Source organism: Trichoplusia ni, chromosome 4, assembly GCF_003590095.1.
Source record: "Trichoplusia ni isolate ovarian cell line Hi5 chromosome 4, tn1, whole genome shotgun sequence".
In the NCBI taxonomy this organism is placed as follows: Eukaryota; Metazoa; Arthropoda; class Insecta; order Lepidoptera; family Noctuidae; genus Trichoplusia; species Trichoplusia ni.
The window spans coordinates 2,142,330-2,154,638 of record NC_039481.1 but is presented as its reverse complement, the minus strand read 5'-3'; the positions used below and the strand labels follow the sequence as shown (position 1 = coordinate 2,154,638).

Sequence of the window (12,309 nt, the reverse complement as noted above, 5' to 3'; positions counted from 1 at the left end):
AAATGCTGGTATTACTTACTAAGGAATTCCATAAGACTGGTGACCATGAGAGCCGGGTTAGAGGCTACTGTGGCCATGTGCGCCACCAGCCAGAACACCTCCTCCTTCAGCGACGACGGCTCGGAAGTCATACCTGTACAAGCAATAGAAATTACATATTTTCTTCTTGTAAAATTATTATCCCACTGAGTACTCATTCATAATTTCATTATTTACCTGAATTCAATGCAGCGGTATTCATTCCATCGCAGATCGACAGCGTACGGTAGAACTTCTGCATAATTTGCTGATGTTGTAATACTGTAGGCAAAACATTCTAATTAATATTATATTAATAAGGTTTTTGAAGAAGGAATACTATCTAGTATACTATCTACTAGATAGCTATCTAGCTTCTTCTTCTGAAGCAACATTAGTTTAAGACGTCTTATCTCAAACAAATCGTGTTTCTTGTAGACGTACAAGGAGAACATTATCATAAAACATCTGATCCCTGCATGTTAATAGGTTTTATTTAAAACAATCAGTCTATATTACCAGTATCGGCGAAGCAGGGTGTCCTGGCAGCCTGCTGTTTGCGCTCGTCCTCCACGTTGGTGGCCTCGGGCGCGGTGCTGTGCTGCGCCTTGCTCTCGTCCGTCTGCGACTGCTCGCCGCTTGTCGATACCGACGCCGACGATGATGACTGCAAGTTATTGTATGAGTAAATTGGTCTTACTTAAAATATTAACATCTAAATCAGGATTAGAAATAATATGAACCATCGCCGTTGGGGTATGAATGTTGAAATAATGTATCAATCCAAATTGTAACATTGGCGATATTAGACGTCTTGGAAACAGAAATGTAGCTTTAACAACATTGAGAAACGGCAAGCTGATTTTTCTTTAATGAAGGTTATTGTTAAGAATTTATGGAGTGTATTAGTGTATACTGACGCTGGCAGGCAGTTGGTGCGGCGGCAGCGGCACGGAGAGCAGCTTGCGGCAGTAGTGCAGCAGCTGCGCGAGAACCGCGCGGCGGAGCGGCGCGCGCCGGACCGCGCCCGACCCGCCGCCCGCCAGCACGTCCGCCAGCAGCCCCGACAGCCGCGCCTCCGACCCGCCCTCGCCGCGCCAGCCGCAGCTCTCGCGCACCCACCACACCGACTGGTGCGCTGCTCACACAATATTATGTTTAGATTATATTTACGCAAGTTAGGCTTGTGTGGAATGACATACAGTGAAAATTCTTAATATTAAACCGACAAAAATGCACAATTAGACATGATAATTAAAACTTTAGTATATTATCATTTATGTAATCGTCAATTTACAATTCTAGAGAGTAAAGTGAAAAGAGACAGCCTTTGATTATTCACAGCTTCGGCATGGTAAACATTGGGCAATATAAGTATGGTGGTGGTACTGACCGACGGTGAGGAAGAGCGGCGTGGCGTGGTGCACATGCCTGGCGCTGAGCACCTGCAGCATGGGGTGCGCCAGACGCAGCAGCGTGGCCTGCAGGTCGTGCGCCTGCCCCGCGTCGGCGCCGGCGCGCCACACGCCGCACACGGCCCGCAGCGCCGCCAGCGCGCCGCCCGCGCCGCGCGCGCAGATCACGCGCGACACCACCGAGTGCAGCGCCGACGCCGCGCCCGCGCCCGCGCCGATCTGAGCGCCGCCCTGCGCACACACACAGTTACACCACTACTAGGCAAACACTCGTTACTATCTGTAATTAGCTTCGTAACGCAAATTAAAGTCGTATTTAACATGAAAAGGAACGCAAAATAAAAATTCCTTAAAAATTAATATACTGTAATTTAAGTTTCAATTTGATATAGATCTTACTAAATACGGTTCCGAAGAAGCCACAGCACCGTCAGTGTTAACATTCATGGTGACAAACTTGACGAGTGCCGGGACGAAATGCTCGCATTCCAAAATGACGCGACCCATGGTTTGCGTACTGTTTCCTTCAGTCTGAAAAACAATAATAACAAGAAGGTAAGCAAATTATTCTAATTTTGAAAAACAGAGATTTAAAATAATTTCTATCTATTTTACCTGTAACGGTAAGCTGGCAATCCACGCCAAAGCTTGCATTGAAAGCACCCAACATCGTAGTGATATGTTCTCCAATCTATACAAGGACATCAACGATTAGCTTCATCACCTCATTTCAGTAGTATGACATACTTTTTGAATAGGACGTTGGTATACATACGTGCAGAGCGACTGCAGCAGAGCGTTGACGGTGTCGGAGGCCAGACGTATTCGCGGCGTGTCGGTGGGCACGGCCAGCGTGGCGAGCGACCACGCGCCAGCACTGCCCCACGCCGAGCCGTTCAGTGTGAGCCACAAGGAGATCACGTTCTCCATGAATGTGCAGTCCATCTGGGAATTCATCGATTATTATAAGATGGATGGATGAAGAAGATCAGCACACGAGTGTTATTTAAATTATCTCAATTTATTTTCTACATAGATGGACTCTTGGAAACTAGAGTTTACTAATACTAACAACATGATAAAAAATGAGAAATGAAATATACCTGATAGTGGAATTCAAGCGCGAGGTGCCTGAAGACATCGTACAGCGTGTGCGTGAGTGGCGGATGAGGTCGGTGCGGAGAGGCCGGCGCGCGGGGCGGGGGCGGCGGCGCGGGGGGCGGGGCTCGCACGGCCGCGGCCAGCGCTCCCGCTGTGGCCAGCAGCGCGCGGCGGGCGGCGGCCTCGCCTGCACCGCCGCAGCCGCCGCCGCCGGCCTCCACGCGGGCGTCCCAGCACACTGACACGTTGCTGTAGGTAAAAACACCAGTTAAAATCACTTACTCACACAAACAAAACACATCACTTACAAAACTCCTGGTCACTTCTTATCTCATGTGGCAATGTATAAATACCTGGTACTATTGTCGACCACAATCTTGGTCCTGGTCTCCTTCTTAACAGCGTCAATAAAGCATTGTTCAAGTTTCTCCTCGGAGGACTCCGAGTCATCAGACTCCGCTACTTGCGTGAGTTGCTCCTCAACGTCGATAACTAAGAGAAACAAAAATCATTAGTTTAATATCTTTCTTACGGAAGTATGCAAAACCAAAGCCAAACTCATAAAAGCAAAGAGTGTGTTTGGAAAAATAATATAATGCCGTGCCGTACACGTAAATAAATTAATAAAATCAGGCAGGTGCTTTAGAAATGTAATCAACATTCGTGTTTAGATAAATAAATAAATTAGTAACGACATTCTCCAAGCCTTTAATAAATAAAATAGGGAAGTGGCCAAGAGCAAGCTCTTACTAATGCTTACTTTCTATTATTGTTATAAGTTTACATGTATTCATTTACGCATTGCTTTTGCTAGTTATAAAAAAACATTTAAAATAACAAAAGCCAAAGCTGCTTATTGTTAAATAGCGATTAAACGTTTGACGCAATCATTTCAATGATAAACACGCAAAGCGCATCACTATAACTAAACTCGATAAAATGCCACCTACACGGATTGGGCTGTAGCTAGACTAAGGTGCTATGCAAATGAGTAGCAGTTAGATGTGGTCTGTCAACTCCTATCCACACACTACATATCAGTGCAAACCGAACTAAGCTCGGTCACTGACCGGACAACCAGACATAGACTTTTTACTTTATGTATAATGTCCTTACTTGCAAAATTGCCACCTGCTGTGGAAAATATTTTGGGCTTGAAGTTGGTAGTCTTCCCCATACCAAAACTATCCGCTAACAAATCTGCAATAACAACAACACAGCAAGTCAATTCTGCTAGCTCTTACAAGGAGAGGACGTCGTTATTGTTCCGAAACGATAAAGCCAATATGAAATAATTTAATTTAGTTTCAATTTAGTACTGTCCCTGATCACCAATGCGTGGTTGTTATTAAGTGTTTAGAACTCCCCGGGGTGGATTGATGCGGTTTTCACTGATGTGTAGGTTAAACTTGTCTAACTGAGCACACGGAACAATACTCAATACTAATGAATGTTAATGTTTAATTATAAATGAATTATGACCGCTACAGTAATGTCATGCTTGTTAGAATAAAATAATAACTTATATACAAAAGTAATTTGCCCCACACAATTACGTTACCAATTAATCTAAAATGATATTATAATTGTAAAAAATGTTGTACTTAATCGTAAAATATTTCGCATAGAAGAAACATTCGTCTATTTCAGTAGTTAAGTTGCTTACATAATGTACTTAATCAGCATGTTTCAGAACTAGGATTAATAAGGTAATCTCCATAATCAATATATTTCACCTACATAATATATTCTATCATAATCGAAACTAAGCCTACGTTAATAAATCATGAAAGAAGGAAATTCTTAATAACTGTATTTCTACATCTGGTTGTCAGGATTCGCAAAAACTCAAGAGATACATTTCACCAATAATATGGGATATATTCACGTCATCTCGTCTCTTCTCGATTCAGGGAAAGTTTTTATTTTTATCATATTCAAAACCTAAACACATATTTATGGAAACAACACATTCCTAAACAAAAGATCTTTCTTTTTGATATTATAATGTAGAGAGTGGCCTATTCGTCTCAACCCCATATCCACCCAAAAAAGATTTCGACTCTATGAATTACCACTTCTCTGAACTAACCGTCAAAAGGAACGCATCCTTAAGCTATTCTGTAACCGTTTATTAACCTGCCGTTTGATTCTTACCCAAAAAACACAACCGATGAATAACAAATAAGTAAGTTATTATAAGACGTTAAAGATAAGTTTTGGCAACTTTATACGCGTTTACTGCGTCAGTGACTAAAACTTTCTAAACATATAGTTTCCCACAAGACTGCCACAAGAAAAGATTGTAATAAGTTCAGTTTTAAAACGCATTGTTAAGGCTAGTTTTCATGATTTATAAGGTCTTACAAATATCTTGTAACATATTGCAATAACACTGCAATACAAGTAAACTGTAAGTATTCAAAACCTAGTACATGGTTCAGGATTGGTATACAACAATAACAATTTTTTGTTTTAATTAGTTAAAACATATTAATCTCAATTTAAAAGAGAAAATAGGTAGGCTAGATAAATTGTTACTCCTTGTTACTAACGAAAAATTCTTCAAGAAATAAAAGGGCTCAGTTTGTAGTAAGCTAAAACCTAGTATATCAGGATCTCTAATTGCGTTAATGGTTTTTGTAAGACCTTATACATTTTCATTATATTTTTTCTTTTAGTTATAATAAACACAACATCCTTGCCAATAGTAATACATTTAGAAGTATAAGTACCATATGAAAGTATAGAAAATTGTATTAAGTAATTCCCAGTAACTTATCCATTTGTGGTGTTGAGAGGAACGACGCAACACAAAGTGCGTGAATCGAATACTAAGTATTGCTGAATTCTTAGGATGAAGTAAGTGCTATACTATCACAGATGGATAAGTGTAATTGTGTAATTATTATTTAAAGTACTAATATCATGTTATTAGTATGGTAGCTATTTACTGCTAACGATTTACTTACACGCATTTCTTGGTTGTCAGACATATATGTCTGTTGATGTAGTTATATACCCAACGTCGTGATTTGGCTTTTATTTAGGGTAAGAAACTAAAAGAAAGGCGTGCATGTACACCGTCAGTGATTGAATGAATCCCCTCCCGAAAGTAATGAAACAAGATGTGTGTTGTAATCTGACCTGCGACGGTGGGTCCCTTGAACTTGCGCGGCTTGGGCTGCGGCGGCGCCTGGTGCGCGGGCGCGGCGGCCGAGCCGGCGGCGGCGGGCGCGTGCACGCGGATCACGCGCGACGACCCCGCGCCGCACCACGACTCCTCCGCGGGCGGGCTGGCCGGGGACTCGCCGCCCTCGTACTCGCCCAGGTCCTGGTAACATCAATACGTGTTTACCTAGTCATTGGTAGACCCATCCGAACTGACGATGATTAACACGCCTGGATCTTCCCAGTCTCTAATTAGGGAATATGGCGTCGGTAACTATTTAAATAATGGATTGGCAATCAAATCAATATTTATGTCTTCTCATTTCTTAAAGAATATTGACAATAACTATAAATTACTGACATACCTGTAGTAACGTGATAAGTGCATGTTGCGGCCAGGGCGGCAATGTGACCGCTAATCGCGCTAGACCGAGAATACATGACGGGTCCAATAGACTGGCGCCACCGGATAGGGCGCATAGTCGTCCAACGACCTGTTAAATACGACATAAGTTAATACGGCAAATAAAAGATTACTATATTCTATGATATTTTTTTTAATGATTGTACTCATGTCCTCGTATGACTGCAAAATTTTAGCAATATATTTGAGGCATGACACTTTTAAATTCTGTCAATATCAAGAATAAGTTGTAATTATACTGTACACACAAGTACCAGAATATTGTATTAACTACTGCAAGACGAATGAATTACTAGTTAATGTAAGTGTTGTGTGATGTGTGTACCTTGGCGGCCAGCATGAGCGCGTCGGCGTGCGCGCAGGTGTCGGCGGCCAGCATGTGCGCGACGAGCGCGTGCGCCAGGCGCGCGGCCAGCGGCGCGGGCAGCGGGCGCGGCCGCAGCTCGCCCGCGCCGCACGCCGCCTCGCCGCGCGCCGCGCCGCGCTTGCCCACCATGGCCATGCGCGCCTTCAGGTTCAGCCGCGCGCGCTGCACAACACACGACAACCTTATCACAACCGGGTATACTACACTATTTACTAGTTCTGTTAAAATAAATTTAAACAAGCGTTTCTTTATAAGTCTTGGATCTATTGAGGAGAACTTTTGTAGCAATGCTGACAAGAGCTGCTATACAAAGCGATACAAGCAAGGTTGCAAAACATGATACTCACAATCGTGTTTGTATTACAAGCAACACAATACAATATCGGGAGGAGACATGCGAAATAGAAGAACACCCTAAATTCCATTTTAACGCTACATGGAAAATAAATCTAGGTAACATAATATTATTAAGTGGATTTGCATGCTTTAATACTCTAATACGAACTTATTTTTACTAATCTACAAAAAAAATCATTTACTGAAGCCTGAACTTACAAAATATAATCATGCTACCTATCTGCAGAGTTAATAAGATTTCCAAAATACATTTTAATATTGCTTGACACTTCGTGCGTTCGTGCTGCACTTCTCGAGCCAATCACACGACATAAATTAAAACAACATACTTGTTGGTCCTCAAGAGCGACCTGTATGCCTCTCCGGGCGGCTTCCAGCTCCTGCATTTGGTGCAGCAGCTTCTTGTGCAGCTTGCGTCGGTGCAGCTTGCACTCGGCAGCACGGGGCGAGGCTGCCGTCTCGCTACCAGATCCGCAGTTGCCGCCAGCGCGACCGCCAGTCACCCAATCCCATCTGTTAGTAGAAAGGGAAATAATAAATGTGGACAACATCACATACATTGTTCTGAACACAAAGTAAGTTGCTAAAGCACTTTTGTTATGAAATTCAGATACAACGAAGGTACCACAAACACCCAGACCTGAGACAATGTAGAATATACATTTTTACATTGACCAGACCGGGGATCGAACCCGGGACCTCAGAGCTCGAGCGACTACGCAGGTCGTAAATATTTTGTATTTGATTGTTCTTTTCTACATGCATAGGTTTTCGGCAAGTGTTGTAGTAGTGTGCGCACCTGGCGTGCCTGTTGTTGTGCGCGGCCACGGTGTCGAGCACGGCGGCCAGCGCGGTGAGCAGCGCGGCCGTGACGGCGGGCTGCGGCCGCGGCGCGCGCACCAGCTCCAGCGCGCGCGCCGCCAGCGCCGGCGCCACGCCGCCCTCCGCCGACGCGTGCGAGTACAGGCTCTTGCGGCACATGTAGATGATCAGCACTAGGCATCTAAGAACAATTACATTGTTGGTGTTTATTTTATCCCTGGCACGTTAAATGATTTCAATGAACTGAGCAGGCTTACTTCTATAATTGCATTATTTATTTACTTTTTATGTACACACAAGTGTGTGTTTACAAAGGACACAACATTCTAATAGTAATGTGCCAAAGTACTGTTCAATTAGAATTTAATTCGGCCCCAAAATTATTATATATACCATAGATTACATACCATATTATATACCATAGATCAAATCAAACCGAGATCGAAATTATCAATGTTGTTAACTATCAACAACTGAACAAAAGCTTGATAAGAGTGGTTTACTTGTCGAGCGAGGTGGGCGGCGCGTCGTAGGCGGCGAAGGAGGCGGTGAGCGTGTCGGCGAGGTGCGCGCCCCACCAGGCGGCGGCGCCGCACACGCGCGCCACCAGCGTGGCCAGCGCGCCCGCGCCGCGCCCGCCCCACTCCCACACCAGCGGGAGCACCGTCACGCACCACGAGCGACCCACCTCCGCGTATTGCTGCACAACATACACACACATGTTAAACTGAGGAATTTGTTACGCCGTTTCTTCTCTCACAGCAATAGCACTTACGAAGCGGTGAAGGGTGGGCGGAACTGGGTGCTGTCAAATGTAAACTGACCTTCAAAAAGTGCTTAAATAAATGACTTGATTTTTGATTTTGATTTTGAAACATAATCAAAACTTTTAACATATTCAAACAACTTCAATTACATAATTTAGCCCATGCGCGGATTCTAACCCATTCCAGCAATTTATATCTTATTCAACAGCTTATTTTATATGCACAACCACATAAAGCACTCACCACATCTCCCATTTGAAAGTAGAAATACAACAACATATCAACGATATTCTCACTGATCACTCTCAGTTTGTCTGTAGAGGCGGCTTCCAGTAGCGCTTCTGAGGACACTTGTCCTTTATCTATCAACACCGGTAGGTTCCTACTAGCATCGGTACTGTTCTGTAACTTCTTCAATATGTTGGTGCATGTGTGGATCTGCTGCTGCAGCTCTATGCACTCCTGGTACGCAGTCACCACTTTAGTGTCGGTGTCGTTAGCGAGATTCAAGTAAGACATCATGTGGGCAGCGTTGCCGTTGTATAATTCGAGGTATGGGTTAAGTAAGTCCATTAGCTTGCCGGTTGCTAATCTGTGGAGAAAATCTCGCATAAGTATATGTTGCAGAAAGTGAAGACAAACGATAATTATTTGTTTAGTCGTGATTCGACTATTACTATTATTTCTGTTATATACTGTTTTGTTCAAAGCTCAAACAAGGCGACTCAAACTGATTTATATGTCTATATAAGGTGTATAAGTAAAATCCTTACCTGAACCGGCACGTCAGATCTTGGTGCAGCGCATTGAGCGCGTTGACGGAGGCCTGCACGTTCGCGATCTCCGCCACTTCGCCGTAAAACCAGCCGAGGGGGATCTTACATTTCATTGCGGACATACCGTATCGGCCTATCGTGGTTATCTGAACAAAAATATAACGAGTTACAAATTGTCTTAGTAAAAGTCGTAGTCAGGTGCAAAAAAGCGTAGTTAAAGTTTTTGTTATTCATCTGTGCACTGTTTTTTTCCCTTAAACCGGTATTAAATGAACTGGTTATGATAAGAACATAATCATTTCAAAGATGCAAAACCACATTACACTCATGGTCAATTCAAATCTAATAAAAAATATTTTACATGAAAAAAATACTTAGTAAATAAATCACAATAAAATGGTTGTATCTTTAGTTAGGTAACCTCAACCTTGTATTAAGCCGGTACATCTTACAAATAGCAAATAGTATAGATACCTTCATATACCGACAGAGCGGCGGCGGTTGTATATCGGTGAGCACAAGGTGCTTGGTAGCGATGTCGGTGGCGAAGGCCAGCTTCACGCAGTCCGTCTCCTCGCCAGTCACCCAGATATCGATGCACAGTGTCACCAGGTCCGAGCAAGACGGTATTATCTAAGAAAAATAATAGTAATTTTATAAAATATTTTTTACTTAGCTTAGATTATTTTCCCAAAATCAAATAATTAAAATCTGGATTGTCAAATTGTTAAAAAATATTTTTGGCAGCTTGTCATTTTACCTGGGGTAATCATTTAAACAGTCATCGAATTAGAAACCATCCATTACAATTTATTTACTCTTGCCTTGTGGGTAATTTTATACCTTACGCAGGGTATAATCTTGTGCAGCTGGTTAACCTGTTCACCCGAAAACAATATCGAAAAATTGAGTATAATAATGTAGTATATGTGCAATAGACTCACGACATCGGTAAGGCGCACGGCGTGTCCGAAGTCGAGCACGATGTACCGCCGCGCGCCCGAGTGCATGCGCTCCACCACCAGCGTGTGCTGCGGCGGGCGGGTCACCAGCGACGCCCACGGGATGCCGCACTGCTCCTGCTCCTGACACAACGCCACATGCTTTCATCTTTGATATTACACTTAGTAATAAGAAATATTCAACAAGCGTCTCGATTGTGATCGACGGAGAGACGTGTCTCTGATCCTTGGCAATCTTTGCGGAGATGATTGAACTTCCAAATGAATAGAAAATCTCTCTTAATACGGTTCCATTAACACTAGAAAAGTCTGACATATGACACGAAATAACATAGCCTCAATTAACAATTCAATCTTATTGACCAGCAGTTCTTATATCGACTTATTGTGCCATAAAGTAAAAAGGAACCACACAAACACACATAAACATATTACTCAGAAAGAAGTTTACCTTGAACAATTTTTCTTCATTGAACTCCATCTTATCATGAGGGTCACATTCCATAAGAGAGCTCTCAACATCCTCTAAAGAATCTGGGTCTTGAGATGATTGCTTCATCTGACCTTCCTTAACCACTGACCACAGCTGCTGGGCAAAAATCTGGTCATTTTGAAATATTACTCATGTGTCCAAAGTTACATAGCAGGGTTATAAATAATATTATTATTTCAAAAGCATTGCGTCATAATAGCAGTGATAATAAGTATTTTTACAAGACTTTGCAATAAATCTTCCAACACGTTCGGCAAACGAAATTAAAATGTTTGTTGTTTTAACACATCTGTTACAAAAAATTAATTTAATTAGTAACAATCACATAATTTACGCTTAACTTTCGCTCTTAGTATAAATTGACTAGATTAGTTCTGACGGCAATGCTAGTTACAATAGTAAGTCAGTGCAGCTACACACCTGGCTGGGGTCCCCGGGCCCGGCGCCGGGCAGCGAGCTGACGACGGCGGCGTGGTGGCGCGCGCCGCTGGACTCCAGCTTGGTGCCGTCCGAGGCCACGTGGCACGTCACGTGCAGCGGCATGGCCTCGCTCAGACCCGCACCGAACACGCCCACGCCGTTGTTCTGAGCCCACCATGCGGTAGATGAAGGCCCGCTTTTGGTGTCTGCGGAATTAAATAACTCATGATGTGATGGCCATGTACTGACTAATACAAATTGTACCTCTTGATGTTAAACCTATATTGTGAATTACGTGGACTTCTTAGGATTCATGAATTACTGAATATTGATTAATTGAATACAGATAGCCAGCCATTATTATAACATTTAGTTACTAGATACTCATACTGTAAGAATCGAACAAAATTCAACACAACAAACTAGTATATTGCATGGGTTAATATCAAACTTTATAACATAAAAGGAAGATTTTAAGAAATGACATTTTAGTCACGAACATCTTACTTACCCATATCAAGTGGCAAATTGAGCAGTTCCTTCAGCTGGTAGTCGGGTTTGGCGACAGGAGGGACGCTGGTGTCGCCCGCTAGTACGCTGGCGTACGTCACAGGAGTGGAAGTGCCGCGGCCTAACTCCGGCACATCGACTGCGAATATTGTACGCTCGAGCGGCAGACCGTACAAGCCGAACCTTCAAATATGAAAGAAGTTTTTAAATTAAGTTTTAATAAAGAGCACTAAATGAAATAGTATCTTTATACTGCAGAATAAGGGTACCTTGAGTTATATGTAGCAAACAATGCTTAGATCATTTGCCTGCCTTATTCTAGCTAAAACGTAATTCGTTTTACTATGTATTTGCAGACAACTTTATGAACCCTTTAAAATTCCAAATTGGATGACCTAAACCTTATTTCGCCTTATGATGCCTGAAAAGCATGTACCTTGCTCTCAATAGACTGTGGTACACATCAGGCCTATCCGTGAGACAGCGCGAGGTCCTCTCCAGCAGCGCCAGACACTTGGCGACGAGCGCGGGCGCGGTGGCGCGGCCCGTGGCCTGCTGCGCCAGCGCGGCCAGCCAGCGCAGCGCGCCCGCCGACACGCTCGCACCCACGTACGGGATGCACTCGCACACGCTGGTTGACAGCGTCGTCTCGAATGACGACTTGCGGGACTTAGGCAGCTGTTTTTCGCCCCTAGAAAAGTTACAC

General features: G+C 43.3%; 1 protein-coding gene across 1 annotated transcript in view; it reads right to left on the bottom strand.

The window, feature by feature from the left end:
- The window catches only part of LOC113492500 (baculoviral IAP repeat-containing protein 6-like), a 40,453-nt gene that overhangs the window by 15,005 nt on the left and 13,139 nt on the right, over positions 1 to 12,309 (bottom strand). The window contains 24 exon segments of the mRNA XM_026869976.1: positions 20 to 133; positions 217 to 300; positions 538 to 685; positions 939 to 1,156; positions 1,412 to 1,664; positions 1,833 to 1,964; positions 2,049 to 2,124; positions 2,209 to 2,378; positions 2,908 to 3,026; positions 3,651 to 3,734; positions 5,682 to 5,868; positions 6,071 to 6,199; positions 6,455 to 6,663; positions 7,179 to 7,366; positions 7,653 to 7,856; positions 8,179 to 8,375; positions 8,686 to 9,034; positions 9,216 to 9,364; positions 9,693 to 9,851; positions 10,163 to 10,303; positions 10,632 to 10,781; positions 11,094 to 11,299; positions 11,605 to 11,786; positions 12,040 to 12,294. Of these exon segments, the coding sequence (XP_026725777.1) occupies positions 20 to 133; positions 217 to 300; positions 538 to 685; positions 939 to 1,156; positions 1,412 to 1,664; positions 1,833 to 1,964; positions 2,049 to 2,124; positions 2,209 to 2,378; positions 2,908 to 3,026; positions 3,651 to 3,734; positions 5,682 to 5,868; positions 6,071 to 6,199; positions 6,455 to 6,663; positions 7,179 to 7,366; positions 7,653 to 7,856; positions 8,179 to 8,375; positions 8,686 to 9,034; positions 9,216 to 9,364; positions 9,693 to 9,851; positions 10,163 to 10,303; positions 10,632 to 10,781; positions 11,094 to 11,299; positions 11,605 to 11,786; positions 12,040 to 12,294 (4,103 nt within the window).